General features: G+C 35.0%; 1 protein-coding gene across 1 annotated transcript in view; it reads right to left on the bottom strand.

Moving 5' to 3' along the window:
• The window catches only part of LOC119836039, a 47,280-nt gene extending 24,685 nt beyond the window's left edge, over positions 1-22,595 (bottom strand). The window contains exons 1-2 of the mRNA XM_038361250.1: positions 22,541-22,595; positions 17,188-17,311 (exon numbers count right to left, since the gene is read on the bottom strand). Coding sequence (XP_038217178.1) covers positions 17,188-17,248 — 61 coding nt within the window. The 5' untranslated portion in view covers positions 17,249-17,311; positions 22,541-22,595. The remainder of the gene's footprint in view (positions 1-17,187; positions 17,312-22,540) is intronic.
• Between the last annotated feature and the right edge of the window lie 75 nt (positions 22,596-22,670).

Here is a 22,670-nt window from a genome sequence, read left to right as displayed (position 1 = left end):
AGGAAACATAATTAGAGGCGAACTCGGGCAAATGCAAATAACTGTAAATATGTATACTAAAAGATATAATATAATCATATAAATACAAGTTTTATTGACTGATTGTTTGTGACTATGTGTTTGACACTTATCAATTTCAAAAAGTGCAAAAATATGAACTTTTTATGCAAATGTCTTATTAAAAAATTTAATGTTATTATATGTACAATAAACGCAATACAACACCTACGACTACTACGAACCTTACGTATAGCAGGAAAACAATTTACACCTCTATAAAAACAGTTTTCAAGATAAACACATCTACGCTCTGTTTTGAATATGTATCTAAACTAATACCTTTGCAAATTCGTATCTCATTGCTTTTAACATAGGTGGTTCGAGAAGCTATTATAGTACACAAGAAGCAATGTATTATGAACTTGTTATTGTTCCGTATAGAAATTCTGTTAGCAACAGAGCTAGTAATGAGCTAGCTTGCATTGTTGTTTAATTGAGATCCCGCTATTGGGATTATTGTTCTGTTTATCGACTCACCAATGATAATAGGATACAGCGTTGTTCCGAACCAAATCTCCTCTGGGATTTATCTTATACATTGCTATAATATAAATAATCATAAAATAATATTACATGCTCAAAAATAATTGAATTGGAGATTCAATGATAAGAAAATTACAGCCTTGGCAACATGGGATCTCATCACTTTTTATGTTTTTTCTTATGGCGTGGCTTGCATATTTGTTTTCGTTTATAGACATTTTTATATCATTCGTATTATAATTATATAGGAATTGTTATTTCTAAACAATACCCTTAAATTATTAGAATAGCACGAGTTAATTCATAGTCCTTGGCATATTGTGATACAGCTCTGATCCTCCAAAAACACCACTACGTATAACATAGATGGGATCGGTACGGTGCACTAAAAGCGAGAGCTTTCAGGGATGCCCTAAAGCATCCGCTATAAAGATTTAACATTAATCTCATCAATTTGCTCCCTTTCAAGCCAAATTGCATTTATAAGGGTCAAACGAAGCGCAATGTTACCCGGCGAAATTAAAAAGCCCGTCCGTCAGTAATGAATGTGCCCGAGATTGGTTCGCTTAATTCGGTCGGGTTCGAGTAGTAATGGCGGCAGTAAATCCACACCGACATCTCGTTTGTAGCGACTTTTACGTTTCTTTTTATCTCTCCGTAGATAGTTTTAATTAAGACATCTGTTACTGGCTTAGGCTTGAAATACACAAGGTAGGAATGGCAGAACTAACAGAGTAGTAGGATAAACTTTATTCAAGTATATAAGTAGATACAGGAAAAATGAAGCCAGTACAAGTGAAAACTTTTACCTAAAATCCTTATAACTTTATACATTTAAACAGAGCACGCCACGTACCTCTCCAGGCACTATTTTTTCCGACTTAATCTGAAAGTGTCGTTAAAAGTTTAGCCAATTCGCATAAGGCATGCATAAATTATACACTTTTACCTTTCTTTGTGAATCAGCACCCGCACAATTCAGACATAAAGACGTACTTATGGATGTTGACTTCGGAAAATAGTTTAATACAATGTTATAATTAACCTCTTCAGTGTTTTGTACAGAACATTTTTAACTGATTCAACGATTATGGCTTGGAATAAATGTATTTTTTTTTATTTATTCTTATATAAATATTAGGTTATTTTTATAAAATTGCGGCAAATTTCTAAATAGTATAGATACTAATGCCGGTACTCTAATATAGGTCCGTTAATCAGTCGGATCCGCGAGTTGAAACAAGTATAAGTAGGTAAGGAATACAGTTAAAACTATACTGTCCAAAGTCCAAACACTGGTACTTAATAGTTTTTCTAAAATATTTGAACTCTCTTAAAGTATTCGATCAATTTACAGATCTGATAAGATCTACAAACCCTTAGAAATCGCTGGAACAGAATCTAGACGCAAGTTAGGTCTTACAAACTACCTAACTTTATGTCTACGATTCTAGTGTTCAACTTTATTTGTCTCGAGAGAGCACTGAAGTATTTTTCTAGTACATTTCCATCGCTCTAGTTATTTGCAAGGTTATACGGCTGTACCAGTAAAAGCTAATATCATTTTATATTAAAATATACCAGAATATATCATTATTGTTGTTGATAGTTATTATTACAACGATAAACAATATAGTCAGGGTTTATTTGTAATATTTTTATTATTTTAAGATAAGAAAGTCTATTTAATTCGGCTGAATGGATTTTAACGATTCTTTTCGTTGGATTTCATTTATAAAAATTACAAATAATCACAAAAAACAAAAAAACTAAATCACATTCAAAATGCCAGAGTTACACAAATTATAACGGGAAGCCTCACGGAAGGCTTTGAAATAATGAATCATAAAAATCGGTACCCCAAAGTATATAGTATATACGTAGGATGGATATGTTCGAAAGGAGACAGTAATATTGTACACACATCGACTCCTAATGAAAGTTAAGCGTTTGTGCTAACAGGTACAAATAATGTATTTGTTACAATCATGTTACAATAGCTCTATAACCTTCACAAGGTCACATGCGAGCAGCGCAGGGCCTCGTAATCCCGAGCTGTAATTGAGTGTTAGTCATTAAATGACCCCACCGCCTGAATTACACTAATTTACTTCGACGATTCGACGCTGATCAACCCGGCTTCAGTTAATGTCCATAGATATTACATTTCTACGATAAACGACGAGATATTTCGATAGATTTTCTTTGCATTTTTCCTATGAAAATACCTATTTTTATGAACTTTGTTACTCTTAAATGTTAAGAAATATTTCCATCATAGTTAAGCATTATACAATTACAACAGTGTGCATGTATAATGTATATATGTACCTATAAACTGATTTGCTTTTAAATTATGTAAGCTCGGAGCTTTGAATAAAATGTAAAAAGCCAAAGCCGAGCGTAATGTATTCATGGACGAATCTCATCAATATTTAACTTGAAGAAATAATTGCTCATTATGAAGCGTACTGTGGTCGCCACGAGATTTAATTAATATTTATGTGTTTACTTGTAGGTTTGATAAATGAATGCGGATCCTGATGAACGATGGCTTTATGTTACAATTCAGTGAAGCAGACGGAAGTAAGAACAGTAGTACCCATTAGTATATAACACGAGGAGAGCGAGGAACTTATGCAAGCGAGTAACGTAAGTGCGATATCCTTCGATTATTACCTTTGATATAACTATGGATTATTAGACAGTTGCTTAATGTTAATTTGATAGGTTTTACGACAGAAGACTGAACTTGAAAACTTGAAAATAAAATATGTATGAGACAGAAAAAATGAGTAAAGATGATTGCATTAGAACAGCGTCACGGGCGGACGCCAAAATGTCTTCATTGACAAAATCGTTACCAGAAGCAGCTTCGCAACTTCAAACAGCTTCGTAATAGCCCATTTTCTTTCTCATCCTTATTATAAGACCCTCTTAATGTAAATTATCAAACATTGAGGAAATGAAAACTCTATTAGACGCACAAAGAGTATAATTTTCTTTGACAAAATGAAGGTAGATTGCATATTGTTTGAGCGATGTTAATATTAAGGAGCTGGGGAAATTGAAATTTGTTCGCGGTTCAAATTTGTTTCCTACCGTTTTAGAATCTCGTTTTTACTTTAAAACTATCAAAAGTTTGTTCCGTCTCCGAAGATATTACGTCAGCAACACTAATTTACAATAGGTTGAAGTCAGTTCAGCCGCCAATTAGATTAAGACAGAGGCTTTAATATCTTTCAAGTAATACAACGTCTTGTATGCCCACGAGACCAAATCTCTTAAAATTGGCGGGACACCAGGAACAGAAACAATGGCAAGAGTGTACTAAGCTTACGTGTTTCTATGTTGTATTATCAAATTGTTTTTATTTTTTACCTCCGGTGTCTCTAAGGGTTTGCATGTCGGTCCCTTACTGTACGATATTTATTTATTTGACATTTATGAGTGTGTTTTAAATTCGCATTTTTATACAATAGTGATGATAAAAAATATTTAGAAAGATCTCCTCTTATGATTGTCATTTACTTCAAAGCGATCTTAATAGATTAACTAACTCTTATAATATAATAAAAATGATAATAAAAACTTTTAAATATACCAAATATTTAAATTCATTAATAAAATTCTTAGAAGACTATAATAAAAATAAAAAAAATTGAGAGGACAATCGCTTGAGCATCTCGAGAACGTACTTGTTAAGTTTCAACGTTAATTAGAATTTGTTTCATCTTCTGATTGTATTTTTACAATTTTGCTGAACCAATGTTACACAGTACATTTCATGTTGGGTGTAAGAACACCCAACATATAGTATTGTATATATAAGCATTTAAAACCCGTTTAAGGTCGACGCGTTCTAAAAACGATAGTGCGTGTAGAAGTTTTTTTTTTTATGTGTATTCTTATAATTTATAATAAATTATTATTACCAATCTTAATTTATTCACACATTATATGTACAACTATTCCAGGACACATGCTAATATTTCAATAATTTATTATTAAATTACCGTCTGCAAGGTACATGATTCCAGTATTTAAGCTGTGTATCGTGTCATAAATATAACATGTACAAGTGTTGTAACTCAGACATAGTCTGGACAATTAGCTAGTTGTGCATACAATGAAAACCTGAACCCCCTTCCGGCGTCGCCCCAATAAAGGTAGCTCGTAGAGCCATTCCTAGCATTACGTGATGCAGTTCTATAGAAGCCCGCTAGTCGCTACGTGTAGCTTTCTTCAGAACTCCAGTTGCTCCTCGGGTCGGTCAGAACATCTCGTTACGTCTGAGGTCACGTGCTAACGAACCTATTCTTAGAGCCGCATAACTTCAGCTTTTAAACTAAAAGAAGTCGAGGAAACGCGACTAACAAAAGATTTGAACGTGGCTGGAATTATGCACCGTACGCGCCGAGCTGATATTAAACAATTCTTTGTGTTATTTGTTACGTGAAAATATAACAGCAGTTGTTACTTCACGTGTGCAGTTTTATTGTAAACTGCAGCAACTCTAAAACTCTGATCAATAAGTATTTCTTTTACAAGAGTGACTAATTGGAGTTCCAGGCAAATGGTGACTTTCCATTTCCGCATCGGTTAATAGCAATAATTACTCAGTACTTGCAAAATGAGCATTGCATTGCAAGCGTGGACTTAGATCTTTTGAGTCAAACGTAGTTGAAGCAACTCATAACTCATAAGTACTTACAATTATTGCCCTCGGATGTGAGAGCAATCTCAAAAGGGATCCGATGGGATTACAGGATAAGACGGAAGGGTAACGTATATGAGCATCCAGGACCCGCCGGAAACGAAATTTCATCACGAACAGAATTACGTATATTCTCATAATGTCTGTATAGTATAACTACATAAGTTAATATAAAGTTGATATAATAGCTGGCTCTATTAGCGACTACCATCCAGCATAGCACCACTTCACTGCCTTATCCACTTTTGTCTCGATATTTCCGCACAAAATTTTAAGATTTTAAATGAATCCACATGAGTGCTGAATAACGTAAAACTAGGAGAAATTTTTATTTTTCGTGTAAGGAAAGTAATGCGACTGCGACCGCGAAAATAATGTGGACTTCATTTTATATCACGTAGCCTCGAACTTTCCACCAATAGAAATAACGTAGCATTCTTTCAGAAATAGTAGACTGCGCAACAGATATAAAATTTATTTGGTATTTTATTTAACACGACGTTTCGAAAACTATAACGAGCCCCGCTCCAAAGGTAGCTCGAGGCGTCCAATAAAATAATAAATACGTTCGGTTTTAATTCCGTTGTAAAGTCGGAATGCGGCGCTCGTGTGGAGTGGTGGAGTGTTGGAGGATCGCAATCTCTTATTGTGTTCTCAAATTGTAAACAAGACAGCACAGAATTCAATTAAAAGACTGAATGGGGCCGTGTTTGAATGAATAAGCTCGCATTTAGCGGCGTGTGAAATGAACTGCCTTTCACTGGATCCTCTTCATCCAATTAACCCTGGGAATTGAATTTTTGTGGTGCTCAGCTTTAACTGTCTCGGCGACATGAAATCACTCCATATAAAGGTACCTCGCCTAATGTCTCAATGTTTAGTTCGCTCTCTAAGTGCACCCACCCGTTACAACAAATACGATACCACGAATGGTAGTTTTGGTTCAAATAAATGTTCAAATGATATATCCCATTCACATTATATACCGCTAAAACGTTATTAATTATTATATGTAACTGGCTTTCGCCTGCGGCTTTACCGAGCATTTAATCGGGATGAAAATCCTATCACCCAAGTCATCTCATATCCTGTCTGTATACCAATTTTCATCATAATCCGTTCTGTAGTTTCAGATTGATTGACGGACAAAAGAAACAAACTTTCACATTTATAAAATTAGTGTGAAGTGTAATTATATTGGTAAATTAAAGTCTTACAAGGACCTAAAAGGTGACATGCAAACAAACTTCGTAAGGTTCGGTTGAATAAATAAACGGCTGAGTTGGGAGTTTGTCCTTTCTATAATCCCAACATTTAAGTTCAATGATTCAAAGAGCAAAGAAGGCATTAGACTTAAAGTTTATGCCCTCACATAATTGGCCTCTCAGAGGCACTCACCGTGATCGCTGATCTCATAAAGTAGTTAAGGTAGCTTATGACTTTATAGCTCTATACTATATTGAATGGGAACTTGCTTCCAACTGCATTGTGAAAGTTCGTCCAAGGGAGTTAGTGTTCCCTGTACATGCACGAGTTTATATCGATAACTTCATTATTGTGTTTGTACAGTATTTCATACGCAAAAGTACATAAGGAAAAATTGAGTAGAACTTTATATAAAACGCTTACCTACCTATTGGCTTTTGGAAATTAAAAAAAATATATTTGTGAAGAATATGAATTACATATTAAATAAGGAAAGATAATGTAAGTTCTTGACTCAATGCAACAAGGTAAACAACAAGACTAAGGCCATTTTAGGATTAAGTATATTAATACGGTTTAGATTAAGTTTATTAAAAAATAACCAAACTGAACCACGAAGACCTTTCTTTCGTAGTATTCCAACATCTATGCTCAACAAATATCATATTTTACTGTCATCTAAAATATCTAACCTAAAACAAAATCATTAACCAACATCATCACGTGTTTAATAAAAGATGTTTTCGTCAGCCAACCGAAGCAATACACATCGCAGTCTCAGAAGAGCCTCGGATCGATGTCACAGAACAATGCACCGACAAGTAGACGCGCCATAAGCTTTATACTCCCACACGAGCGGTGGCAAGCGGCGCCGCTGCGTGCGACGACACATTTCTCAAAAGCAATGCTTGATGTTGGCTGCAACGTTGGTTCTTTGTTTCTATTGTCATGTAAGAAAAATCGCTGGAAATATCAGCTCGACTTCACGACCTGTTATATATCTTTTCATTTTTAAGTAAAATAAGGATTCTCTCAACGACTCCCTATTTCTATTGGCTGCTCGTAAAACTAGGGAATAAAAGTGCAAAATGATATCGAAAAATTTCCTTCATCATTTAAGTATTTTAACCGGTAATTTACAATAGTTTTGCTAAGGCTATTGATATTTTAGGGACCCATGGACCCTTTATAACATTGTATGTATAAAAAATGTAAAATGTGAAAATATATATTTTAGAGGCTTTCAATTCATAAACATCAGACAGGTTGTAACTTTCAAAACAAAATAATTACACAAAAAATTACATTTCAAAGTGTTCGAAAGAAATTATAATTAAGAAATCCCACTCAAAATCCGTCTTAAAGTATTAAGATTCTCAGTACGTAAAACCATACACATGAAATATCTCAACTATCTCAAGAAAGTGCTTAAAAATTTTTATTATATAATTTCATTTTACTTTTTTAATTAATGTGTCACACCAAATAGCTGTATCTTTAATTTTTTTGTCCTACTTGACTTTAAATTATAATGGTGTAATTTTCTGGAATTAAAGATACAGAAAACCATGATATACGAAATTATTATCCGTATTCTTTATTGGAAATGCTTTATTATTAAATAATTAAAATCATCGCCCTACAATGACCATTCTGCACTAGTTAAAAACTAGACTTACACAAATCATATAGCACTGTATGTTATGAGATGATGCAGCTGCTGTTACTTTAACATCTTGCCATAAACCCGTCCGTGTCAGCGGCAGAGCGATACATTACAACTGAACTACAGTGCCACTGACAGTAGCCAAGACACTGTCGTAGATAAATAAAAATATTAATAGTCGCAGTATTTAATTTTTAGTTTTATAGCATTGAAATGCTTTTTTAAATGAGAAATTTTGAAATAGAAAAAATTTGATCACGAGGCGCACTTCGAACCCGCGTTTTAGGCACATAAAACCGAAAAAGTAGAAGAAATTCGATTACTACTACTACGGTTTGGCAAAAAACACGGGTTTGAATCCCGCCTCGTGATCAAAATTTTTCTATTTCAATTTTTCTTAGACGCAGTATTTTTTGTTTTAACTTTTTATCATTTTACAAAATGAATTTTCTCTCTTTATTCGTAGCACACGAATAAAGAAAACTAAAGATTTTTGTCAGAACACATTCCTACCTGACGGACGTATAAATAATAGTCAATCGTTGTATAAGTTAATGTGAAAGTACACTAGGAGCAGAAAGGAATTGTTAGCACAAACTTGCTTACATATTAAAGCGTTATACCTAACGCACTCACCGTGTTAGAATGTTTGTAGGAGTGGAGCTTTATATAACAACGTAGGGAATGGATCGTTGCAACGCTATCAACACAACAATACCTGCACTATAATATTGTGAGCAACTCATAGCTATGTGAAGAGTTAATATGGTCTCACATAAATACTTTAATAGTCGTCAGTAAGTAACTAAAGAACGTCATATTAACTGAACCAAAAACTATCCTTTCGCTAAAAGCTACCGCAACTAAAGAAAATTCTCACATTTAAAAATGAAATGTAGGCACTTAAAAATAAAGTAGAAAATAGATTGCAACGCAATGCATTTAAACTTGACATTAACTTAGCAAATTCTCAAACAAACAAATATTAACTTTATCATCTTGAAATAAAGTAGGAAATAGATTGCTCTCCACAAACACTAAAGTTCTACAAGAGCTAAAGTCATGTCGTAATAAAATTGTATGTTAGCGATACGATATAAGGTCGAGTTTAGCTTGCACCGAGGAAATGTATTATACATGCTCTGTTGAAACAGTGTAACGATAAGAGTGAACAATACGAAAGAGCAATGTAATTAGAAAACATTTATTTTACGATTCTTTTTTTTTAGCGGACGCTTTATCGTAATACTTTTCTTTATTCCAAATATTATATGTACATATATTCATTGAATAATATTAGATGACTTGAATAATATGTATATTCTTCGATGTTCAATGTTAATATAAGCCCAAATAGAATTTTTTTGATATAGGAATCAATTTCTTTATACTTTTCATCGAATCCTTCGATGTTTTCCTTTTTACCATTTTACCAAGAAATAACTCAATACATAATCGTCTAAAATGTCAATAATTTTGTTTTATCCCGTGGTTGAACAATAAAAAGAAGTCGGAATCTAACAAAGCTATTAAGTGAATTGCTTCCCGCCATAAACTTGTATAAATTAGCGTCACATTTATAAGGGGAGTACTATCTTCAGAAGCAATTGTCAAAATAACCCTCCTTTTGTGCATGTCTATCTCGTTTATTCTTTGCAGCCGGAGGGGAGGAACGCCGAAACAGTCACTTTAAACTTTACTGCCGAGAAGATAAAGTCTGATTCGACTAGGCTGTTTGGCGCGAGAGTACATCCCGATTTCCGATAATAAAACGGACAATGTATCTTCGTGAGTGTTTGCGAGATTGCGGCGCTCCCGGAGGTTTTGCGAATGCAAATGGTGTTGAAGCGTTTTATATTTAGTTATCTCCAACTAGGCGGGATTGGAAACGAGTTTTTGTCGGAACGAACCCCGCTGACCGGTTCCAATGAAATTATAATAAAAACTTTTACGTTTTCCAAGTGTTTTAATTGAATTGCGATGCTGACTTTTTACCGAGTACAAAAGGAGAAAGGGTTAATATTAGTAATAGGGGGCGCTTTCAGTAATATTCGTGGTAATCTTTGCAAATGTTCACTTTATATTCAACCATAATTAATCGCTCAAAATGGTAACCGATATTGTTGTTGTAGATTTTAATAAAAATTTACTTCAAAACACAATCATATTTTATAGGCAAAACACGTAATACGATATATTGAAATTCATTCGTAAAATTCGCGCTTCCGTGTATTTACAATATAAACAGGAATTACTACATTTCTCTGCTTATTTATATTTGCAAACAACTTAATTACTCGATATTCTCAAAAAGAGGATTATTTGTATTCCACGAACCGACTTGTGGGGGTGGTCGCTACAATTTGATTTTAATTAACTACCGCATCTGTATAGTATTTTGATGGCAGAGCAAAGAAGCGGGTGGGCCACCTGATGTTCATTGCTCACCGCCCCCCATAAAAACTAACACAGGTGGTGTAACAAGTTATCGCCGAATTCGTTATAACCTTAAAGACCCCAATATATAATAACTATTGATCAACTCAAACTGTTCTTTAAAGTTTGAACCTCGCTACGTTTTTCTGTTGCTACTATTGTGATGCTTGCTACGCACCTACGGCGTAGCATCTACTATCTAACATCTAATAAGTCTGATAGGGATTTAGAAGTAACATTCTTCAATAACTGTTTTTATTTAGATCGATTTAAATCTTATTCTTCATTCATTTTGAAACTCAGTTATTTTCTGTTTTTTAATTTGTCGAATTTATTTTATAGCCATTAAATTCTAAATTATTTAGCTCAAAAACTTCTTAATCCTATAAAAGAAAATAGGACTAAAATCGCGGTAAAGACTTCAAAGTAAAATATAACGAAACAATACTCTTTGTAATGTTCAGATTAGAATCTAGATTGATAAATTTATTTATCTGGATAACGCCTGAAATCCAGACATCGAAAGGAGATTTACATCAACCGGGCTTATGGTCTTACCAGTGTGACTGCACTCACACTAATACACTCAATACCGTCCGTTTAATCACTCCAAAGTATTATTAATGTTCTGCGTCAAAGACATAATTAAAAATACAGAAACCTGTTTGAAATATAATGCCTACTATAATATTATAAATGCGAAAGTAAGTGTATATCTGTTACGCTTTCACGGCTAAACCACTGAACCGATTGTGGCGAAATATGACATAAAGCATTTACATATATCGCAAAAAAATGGTAGAAGGGGTTGAAATAGGGGACGAGATTTTGTATGAAATTAACGAAAACGTTATTGTCAAACCGATTTTGATGAAATTTGTTACAGATGGAGCTGAACTTGGAAAAGCACATACCATACTTTTAGAAGTTTACTGTGGTAGTCGAGCACGCTTCGGCACGAAATGGGTCAGCTCGCACCGGGGAAGTACCACACCCCCACAGAAGACCGGCGTGAAATAGCATTCTGCTGTGTTTCGTTCGGTGAGTGGGGGAGCCGGAGGCCCATATCATATTCCTTACCCTTCCCAGTCCTTTCCTTTATTCCTCTCGCCAATCCTTTCTCCACTCCCCCCTTCTTCCCTCCTCTTTTCTTCCCTTCCCTTTCCATTTTAAAGTCGGCAAAACATTTGTAGAGTCGTAAGGTCTGCTATGGACCTTATGCCTCTCTAAATGTTGATGGGCGGTGGTAACGCTTACCATCAGGCGTCCCACCAGCTCCATCGCCGACTGTGACATATAGTTAAGTTTTAGGTCTAGACGCCGCGAGCGGAAAGCTAGTATCATACTATCATTGACATAATGTCTCATATTGGTTGAGATGGTTCTTAATCATCTCACTGGATGGCGTTCCTTAGGCACAAGAAACGGAAAGTGTAAAACAAATCTCGCCTCCGTAATCTTTTTTTTATTCTTTAAAAATTTCTCAATGTTTATAATGAGCATACACGTAAAGCATAGGTACTGTACAATGTTAATAATATCTTATAATATTATAGTCAAATAAAAACTGCGAAAATCCGACGAGATCATAATATATGTGTGTATACACGGATCGTAGTGTGCGAGTCACTGGGGATTGTGTAACGTCTTCAACATTGATGCTCGCCTGGTATCTCGATTGCGATAGCGAAGAGTACTATTTCTCTTCTGGGAATTATTTTTGACAGAAAATATATATTTTGCTCGATAGAAAACTAACGTAATCAGACTGGAGGTAATTTATTGTGATAGCTTTATAGTCTAGAAATCATATATATTGAAAAAGAAACTATTTTCCAAAAACGATATTCAATTATAATCAACATTTTTAATGGGAGAAGTATGAGTGTGATATTTGTTTTTTAATTTTGTTATTTGTATATTTTGGTAGATAGAAATAACAACCCCAGAGAGAGACGTACATGAAGGATGAAGATAGAAAAAAAATGTAAATACACCTTTCTTAGATTCCATTTGAAGTGTTGTGCTGCACGCACACAATCAAGTGTGCACACACATGTACGACGAACGACCTCGTGTGGTTAGGGAATTGAACGCACAGGAGCGGGGAATTTATTAAAACAAATATTAACATAAAGCAATAATTGATTCTGTGTGACAGACATTTGTGAGCGGGCATGAGGGTAGCTATAGTCGAGATTAAGTTGAATGTAGATGAGTTAATTGCTCCGATGATTTGCTTTCCACTTACCATTGAGAAGAACTTGTCTTTGTCAATCAAAAGTTTCACCAAAATGCGTCCAGTCGTTTTAGCGTGAAAGCCGTTGAACGAACAGAAAAAAAATTATTCCGTAAAAACAGTGTGCATAAAAGTCTGAGAATTATTACACCGAAATATATTACGGAGGTTAATTAGTGAAATTATAATGATTTATTTAAGAGAATTTAATATAATAGAAAAGGATTTTCACGAGTATATAAGTTGTTGACGTCGGTTCAATTATTGCCAAAAAATAATTATATTTTTATTATAATAATTAGCATTTGAGATTAGTTTTTCAAGACATGGTTTAGTTAATAGATAAATTAAGATTTTCACGAATCATGCGATATTTATTGTCTCGACATAAATAATGGAACATAGCTGAAGAAGAAAGTATTATCAACCACACATTACATAACAACACAGGAAGATCGTATTCGCGAGTATTATACATTTACAAATTAAAAACCTTTTAACGGATTCTAAACGCGATTTATTCATTATATTATTAACCCGACGTTTCGAACACTTTACAGCGAGCGTGGTCACGGGGAGACTGTCTCCGTTAAAAAGTTTTTAATTTCTAAACACAGGAAGATGAAAAATTTCAGAAATGCGTTCAGAGTTCTTAAAAACATTTTCGCAACTGACTTGTTTTTTTAAATACGTCTATACAATATAATTGTTTCTAAATTAACATAATATAAATTAACCTTCAAGTCCATTTCAATGTTCCATGTTCATTATGACCACGATTCTTTACTTTATTTATATTACTAGCTTTACGCCCGCGGCATCGTTGTCGTTTTACGTGACTGCCGCACGTACAGACAATCGGACAAACGGAAAAAAACACTAACCATCGTTGTGGGTTCTATAACGCATCGTAACTACTGCATAGCTTTTTAAAAGATATTTCTTGTACAGAAATGGTCTGGTAATTGTTTAAGTAGGTTATTGTGTCCAATGTTTTACACAGTAAACGAATTATTACTAAGCGCTTTAATGCTTACCGATCGCTAATTCCGCATATAATTCGTCGAGAAGCACTTGTAACGAGATAAGACACAGCCATAGAATTTATTAGGAAGCACAACAAGCGCCCAGTTTACAAACTTTGGATTCGCTCCAAACGAAACGCTATATCTTCGAATTACGAAAGTAATGTGTGTTCGAGTTACTTGGAGTTGTTCTCCGTTTGCGGAACACGGCATTCGGCGCTCGCGGCCGGTGAGAGGGTGTCATTGATGTTAACACATGCGTGAGATATAAACGAGAGCGAATATTACGTTTTGGGATCGAACTTGTTAGATATCTACGTATCGATGTTGTAGAACTTTAAAACGTCAATTGTGATCTTCGTACCTACCAGAGCGACAAGGATTGATATAAAGTCAAGTCCCGTGTCCACTAGTGGGGTTTGGGCAGATGATATTCATCCGTTTTACTAACCGATTTTCTTAAAAGAAAAGTATGTGATCAACTTTCTGTGTCCTGCCAGACAAGAGACTTTTTTGTGCGACCGGGAATCGACCTCAGGACCAATTAGTTCTCTCTCTCGGAGTTAACTACTATACCAAGGAGGTGGTCGAAGGATTGATATGAATATCACACATTGTAAAAAAACAAACACAAAATGAATAATATTTATGAAGCCTGCATGTTTTAAGAAAACTCATTAAAGGCCTGTAAAACCTGCAATAGAAATTCTCATACAAGTGAACAGCGCACGCGAGTATCCAACAATACTGCCAGAGGTAAGAGTATTTTCGGCAAAACATATTCGATATAACTCGTCGGAGATATGTTAAAGTCGCGTTACTTGCATCAGCGATTCCGCCATTTTCCTTCGACCATCGAGCCAGAATTAATAGATATTGAAATATATTCGTCAAACATTTTACTGTCATCAAAATGGGAATGGAATTTATTACTCATGTGATACTTTATTTTAGAACATAAGAATATATTTCCATACACAAATTTTTGCTACATCAATTTTGTAGCTTTTGTATGCAAGAGCTAACAATTTTCATATTGCTATGAGACAAGTTAAGGTAGAATTTCACAAGAATGCAATATAGAAGTCATCATAGACGTGTACAATATTGTGCTGGAGAAGGCAATTAAGGCTCATTGAATTAAAAAGGTTACTTTTTCAATTAGTAGTAGCTACGTCACTTCGTCAATCAGGATAACACTGAGTCAGTTACTGAAAGTGTGAGTGTAGTGTTTTTAATGTAACCGCTAATTTAACTAGTTGGCTGCAACAAACACACATATATAACATTTTTATATGATAATGTAGATGACAAGCTGTGACTCTGTTGAGTGGTTAGCGCCAGGACGCCTCACAGCGCATATCTTAGCTGCTAACATCATTCGTAAATAGACAATCGGCATCTAACAATCAGTAGATATTCCATCCTACGCGACTCTAGGGTAAATACATCGGTTTGAACATCGATCCAGCCAGTATTCAAATACAAACAGCAGCGTAATTATCAAAGACGCCGCGTCAGCAGATTAGCAAGGAGTGGAACAGGGCGGGAGCGGAGGAGGGGAGGGAGGGGGGGGCAGGGTCCGCAAACACAACCCAAGACGAGCTGAGTCGCAATGCTGGTACCATCCCATGTTTGGGAATCATGAGATTTTTATTTGACAATATTATATGGGTAGTAGCTTTGATATACGTTTCGTCCGCTAATTATTCAAATGTAGGATAAATTGATCGGTTGAGTGAGTTATAACTTATTATGTTACACTTACAAGTTATAACTTACTTTAGTAAGGCTTAATAAGCTTTCAAATACACATATTCCTTTCTAGTGTAAGAGCTGTATACCTGTGCTTGCTTTTGTCCGCCATATTTTCTTATTTTGGGAGCGATGCTCTAAAAGCACCAACTTAAGAAATAATTATTTATAACAAATACTGAGTCGTCTTATAATAATCAGGACTTCACCAAATTTAAATGGGTCCATAAGTTAAGTAACAGCTTTTCAATAGAAAAAGAATCATCGAAATCGGTTCACCCTGTAAAAAGTTATCAGGTAGCAAACCCAAAAAAAATCCACTTCGATTGAGAATCTCCTCCTTTGTAATCAGTCAAAAATATAATGGTTATAATGTCTGAATATACCCACAACAAATTATTCCATTTCCGCATTTTATTCATTATAACTATACGAGATTTATAGAGAATCATGGAGCCAACTCATTAAAGTGAGCCGCTCTGACCGTGTGACAGCAAAAACTATACGAGTGGAGTCCGCCTGTGTATGTTTAAAGCGCCCTAAGCCATCACTTTCTTTCGGTCTGAGCCATTTTATTAACTTTTGAATCCCGTCACTAGCAGAATATCAAGCGGCGGCTTTGAGGCCTCGAGATATTGCTTTGACCGTAAGCTTTGTAAGCCGAGTAGAGTTTTTATTACCGCTCTAAAGAACTGCAAAGTTGGCAGTGTGCGAGACTCGGGCGCCTGCCGCCAGCCGCCTGCCGCCTACCGCCTCGAGGGAACCTTTCACGCGAACAGAACTCTTTTTTAGAAACGTGTGACTGCTCATTTTATTTGGAAACATTTGTAGATTGTGCTTACAAATAAACATTCAGTGGTCAGATAATATATAATATACTTGTCCATTATAAAGTAAACAATGATTCGATTTTCTTTTAACCTTTTATTTAATATTAATACGAGTTTACCGCGCGGCCCATATAGGGCCCGTCAGCGGTTAGGTTAAAGAAGATACAGACAGAGGTACCTTTGCATATAAAATATCATAGCTGGGATTTGTAAAAAACGTATTTGCAGTCTGAAGTAGAAGTAGAAGTTGGCGCATGATTAACGAATAGGGTTGTGGACGATTTCTCAAAGAGTACCTACGGCTGGCGTTGTGAAGGAACACAGTTGAGTTGAGCCGGTAGGTCTACTGTCTACTGGCAGTGGCTACTATACTGTGGCTATTGTATATAGGCTTTAGGAGTCCGAATTAAAACACGTTCTCACCCTGAAGGCCGTGTGTATGCATGAGCATTCTCTACTTTCTGGTTTACGATGATAAACCATTAATAATACCTCATTTACTTACTATAATAATTTCTATTTTTCCTGTGACTTCTAGAGGTTCGCCTTGGCTTCGCGCGTGGTACTTGTATAGCCTATGTCGCTCAGTGATTTGCAGCTTTCTAATGGTGAAAGAATTTGTGAAATCGGAAAAGTGTTTTCAATTTTACCCATTACAAACACACAAACAAAATTACAAATCTTTCTTTCCTCTTAATAATTGTAGTGTAGAAGTGTAAACTATAAGTCTAATGTGTTAGTGTTAATATAAAACTATAAGTAGCACTTACCGAGAAGAATAAAGTAGAGAGTGCGTAGAGGGCGCGCGCGGGGAGGGCCGACGCGCGGCATGGTGCGGGGGGCGGGGGGTGCGAGCGAGACAGACGACACAGCTCATCTCCACGGCCGCTGCATCTGAGAGAGATAGACATATTATGTCCCACTTGTTAAAATAATTTACAAATATTAATAACTACAGTTTCAGAAAACTAAAAATAAACAAGCTTTAATGATGGAATCAACTAAATTGTCTCACTCACTTTACAAAGTATATATGTAAAAAATATGTCATCCTAACGATTTCAATCAGCATAATACTAATAATAATAATAGACAGGAGGATATATTCAAGTAATTTTTGCATTGTTTCCGACATTTGATAAGTACAAGGTTTGAATTAAATCTGTCCGTTAAAAGTGGGTCAAAATCGAATGTTATGAATTTCAGCAATTCACCAGCTTTCGTAAATCCATAAAAGAATACTTATTATACTTAAAATTTATTAAATCTAGCTCATACAGTTTTAAATGTCGTAAATAATTATTTCTATAAATAGATACATGGAAAATCAGATACAGATACCTACATAATATTTACACAAACAAATATTAACAAGTATCTAAATACCTGCTAATAACAAAGATTTTCCCGTATCCTGCCTCCAGAAAATGCAGGGCATTGCGAAATCACACTAATATATTATATTCACTAATAGTATACAGACCGGGCTGTACATGTGCTGACTTATACCCAAGTCTATACGATACGACATTTTTATCCCGATTAAATTTTTCCTTCGGATAAATCAGGAATAGACAGTCACTAAATCATTTGTAAAAGTTCTAATTCTACGCAGGCAAAACCGCGGGTATAAGCTAGTAGGAAAATATAGCTGATAAATATCTGCAACTATTCTCTCCTACTGCTTCTATCCGGTAAAAACGCATCTGCTCCCTCAGTCACCTCAGACTCGGCTAGCGTGCTATAAGTATGAGATAACCAATCCGCCCGACAGTGAAATGATATATCAACGGATTCGCTGTCTACACGGACAGATTAAAAGCTTATCTGGAAGCCCAGCGAAACGTTTTTTAGCACGATTACTTTAAGCCGGCTAAGCTAGGTGCAAAGTAAATTATCCATTCGGCTTTTTAACTCGCGCCGTTTCGTGCGGCCAGTGACATGGCGCTGTCTGCTGTGTGTGCGTTCAGGAGTACATAAAAATATCGTGACTGTTTTGCTCAAAAACATTTCAACCCTATGCTTTTGCAGAACCATATTTAAATGATCATTCATTCGTTTAGCGGGGCTAGTAATCGAATTTTGGAATAAAAGACAATGCACTAGACTAGAGACAAATGTACTGTAGTTTCACAGCAAGTACCAGATTATAAATGGTTTTTATTGAATACGAGTTTCAGGTTCGAATTATAGCGACTTTCAGCAAAAGAAAAACCGAATTAAAAATCTTAAATGTAACTACCCAAGGTCGCGCTAATCTCGACGTCACAATTTATGCTCCCAGCTATTACAAGTAATACCTATTGCTTTAAAATGAAACTAAATAAGAAAACATTGACGTGTCATTTTTTTTATTATTTTAATTCACATTTACAATCTGAAAAATTTGAATGAAAAGTTAAAATAGTCATAGTCGTAGTTCTTTATTGGAAACTAGCTGTTAACCCACAGCTTCCTCTCAATCTTAATAAATATTCATGGCACAAACTTTCATCCCCTATTTTATCAACTTGGGACAACAACAACAACAAAAAAATATTTTCTTAGCGGATGCCTACATCATAACATATATCTGCTTGCCAAATTTCAGGCCGATCCGTGCAGTGGTTTGGGCTGTGCTTTGAAAGATCACTATGTCAGTCAGTCGCCTTTGAGTTATAACTCTTATATATTTAAATTTCGCTTCACTCGGAGTTTTAATATTACAGAATAAAAAAATCTATTAAATATGTAAACAGAATCGGCGCCAATCACACAGGATCAACAAATGCATGACGTCTATTAAATAAAATCAACAAAAACCCGTCACTTGACAATGGGGTGTCGGCTGTCAAAAGTGACAGGAGCACAGATTATATTATGTCAGTCGCGTGGCCAGCCGCCAGGGGTGACTTAATTATCTGCGCCTCGTAATGAGGTTATACGTATTCATGCTACAAGAATCGAATTTAAAGCAGAAACGTATTAATAAGAGGCCATTACTGAGGAGGGGAGACTTCAAACAATTTTCCAATAAAAATCATTATAATTATAGCATTTGAAGACGTTCTTTTCTAATTAATATTCCGTGTTAATTATTTTGACGTACTGATGATAACGTATTTTAGAACAATTTGCGCAATTTTGCTTTACCTAAGGCTCCCTCCTCCTTCCTCCCTCTTCTAGTTTGTGTTAAAATCCGGCTCGAAATAAATTACATCAGTAACGTTTTTCATTTTGTTATAATTCATTATTAACTTCATTAAATTCTTGGTTTACCTGTTTTCGGGTTCTAAATGATTAGAAATCAAATTCTATAGGAACTGCAGTACAAACAATTATTCATAAGTTATTTTTAATTTTGATTGACTTTGAATGATTGCATAGAAACATAACATATATGAATTGTTTGGATAAAAACAAACAATTCAAGTACACAAAATATTTATTACAAAACTAGTTGCGTGCCCAAGTTCCGCCCGGCAAATCATCTATCGTAATTAAAATAATTTAAACTATCCTATCCTATAAGTTGGATCGAACTGCAGATAGTGTGCAAATTTAATTAAAATCGGTTGAGTAGTGTGAGAGTCCATCGCGTGCAAACAATGTGAAACGTAAGTTATATTATATCATATACATATGTCATATATGTACCGCAGTCTATATTAATTGATATTATCGTTTCGTGGTGCGTCCGCCCAGACCAGACTTTAGTGAAATAATAAAAGTTGAAAGTTTCTCCGTGTATGCGGTATGAGCACAGCCCACTACACGGGTGGAATTTTGTAGCGCGACCCATTCCACCAATTCGGGAAACGTATCACAAGCCCAAGACTTGTGGACGCTTGCTTTACACGCTCCACGTAAGCCTGTATAAATGTGCAATTATCTCCACAGCCAAGAGGAATAGTCGCTCGGTCAACACCAACCTAAATCAAATTATGCGCCCTCATATATCATACTAGCGACCCGACCTCGCTTCGTTTCACATTCATAAAGAAAAGTCGTTTAATCCAGCCAGTGAAAGTGGACCTGCCTGTTGTATGCCGGTGCATGCGGAGCAGAGGCCAACCAGTAAATTTCTTTTCTATCGTAGCGTAATGTGACATATAAATATGTACAAACTACTTGTACACATAGTACTTTTCTTAATATTCTCGCAAAAACAAAAATCCTGGGAGCTTTCCCTGTGTTATGCAAACTGGACTCGTAGTTTTTACTTTTTACTTTTATACTTCAGAGCCATGCCCGAGTTGGAGCTACGAATAAATCAACATAACATGTTCAAATAGGACGAGCGATAATACTTAGAATGATGTGTGTGATGATGTTTAACGCCATCATCTTAACATATACAAATTACATTATTTAATTATTAAATTAAGTTTGAACGCGATGGACTCGTTAACTACTCAATCGATTTCAATAAAATTTGCGCGCCATGAACAGTTTGATCGAGTTTAATAGAAAGGATAGTCTACCTTATATCAATTACAATAAATGACTACCCGGGCGGAGCCGGGACGTACAGCTAGTATTATATACAAAAATACAATGCGAATTGAAATTGTGGTATCATAATTAAAATTTAAATTATTTCAGGCACCAATGCGGAATATGAAGAACTAATTTTATGTACCTAAAATACATTTAGGTTACACTCCGAAATGAATGTATAAATTACCAATTTATATTCCTTTATCATTTGACTTACATAACTAGCTTTCCGACCGCGGTTGCGCTCGCATGAGCTACAAAATTTTGTACTGCGTGTTTTTGTGAAGAAGATGAATGAGTTATGAAGTATTATTTTTTTCCCCAGTTACATATATATCCATATCTATATCCCTAAAAATTTTCTTTAAAAATAAAATATATGAGTTTGAGTTTATATTATATATCACAATATAAAATCTGCCCAGTGGGTTTTACGTGACGCACATACAACAGAAAAAAAGATTATTGGCCAGTTTGGGGTCTATAACACATCCACATTGCATATCAAACACTTGTTTTATTTAAAATGTACAGAAATTGTTGTCTGCTAACTGTTCATTACATGTATAGATAATGTTGTTATTAGTTGCTAGTTATAGTTATCAGACTAATAAAAATTATAAATTTCCATCTATATACATATCTGGCCAATTGCAAATTCAGACAACTGAGACCATTATAGAGAACCAGGTACTACAACTAGTTTCTTTTACCTCTCACACATCATCACATTCACTTTTAAAAGTATAACATATGCTCACTAGATACAGAAATTATATTATGTGACCCAACTCACGGAATAGGAATGCTCATCACTTTATCAGCTAATCTCATAAACCTATATATGAGTTTCGTGATAATTTCAATATTTCACCCACGTTTCAATTGTTCCATAACCAAATATTTTTATGACGTCTCTTATTCTAAAATAAGGATCAAATCAAATCACTTCTCAACTTTAAATAACTAAAGGTTATCACTAGGCGCGTGATCCACACAACGCAACAACCAACCAAATGTAGTCACTCAGAACCTTATATAAATAAAAATGTAGCTCGAACAAAAACTGATTAGACACATATAAAAGGAAAGCAGTTTATAGTTATAGAACTTATAATATAAAAGGTTTTGTAATATATAAGTATACTTATTTTGTTTCACTATTTCGGACTGAGATATTTGACGTCCATCGCAGGTCTTGTATCTAATGAAATACCAAAACAATGCTTACAAGGTTTTTAAAAAACAATTTTGCAAAAAATATAATAGGTACTTGACAATCGAATGATTTGTGTATTTAATGTTTATTTGTGTGGTGCAGTGCATTATACTCGTAGTGAAGTGTTTTATGTTTATATTACTAACGGTATCAAAGACGTAGGAATCAAAAAGGATCTTTTAATATTTTTTACATTGTTTTATTTATATATATTGTAATATAATTCTCATCGTATTTATGTACTGGTCCAAATTACTTATATATCGAGAGTCACTGAAATAGTATTATAATGTATAAACCTTAAAAATAAATCGTTTTTAATTAAAACTAATAAAGATACGTCGCGTTTCAATCTAACATTATTTACTAAATAAAACGATTATGATAATGTAACTGAAAAAAGGTTGTTTACAATTTCGACTCACCGCGAGGCAAGGGACGGACACGCGACTAGAAACACAAGCGCCCCATGCGAGCGTCACGCAAATACTAACATTTTGGCGCACTCGCGCTCTGTGCTCGACCCCCTCCCCGAGCCCTCTCGCGCCCCCCCGC

This window comes from Zerene cesonia, chromosome 22, assembly GCF_012273895.1.
Source record: "Zerene cesonia ecotype Mississippi chromosome 22, Zerene_cesonia_1.1, whole genome shotgun sequence".
NCBI classification, from domain to species: Eukaryota; Metazoa; Arthropoda; class Insecta; order Lepidoptera; family Pieridae; genus Zerene; species Zerene cesonia.
Note: the sequence above shows the minus strand (reverse complement) of the source record. Positions and strands in the feature narration are given on the sequence as shown.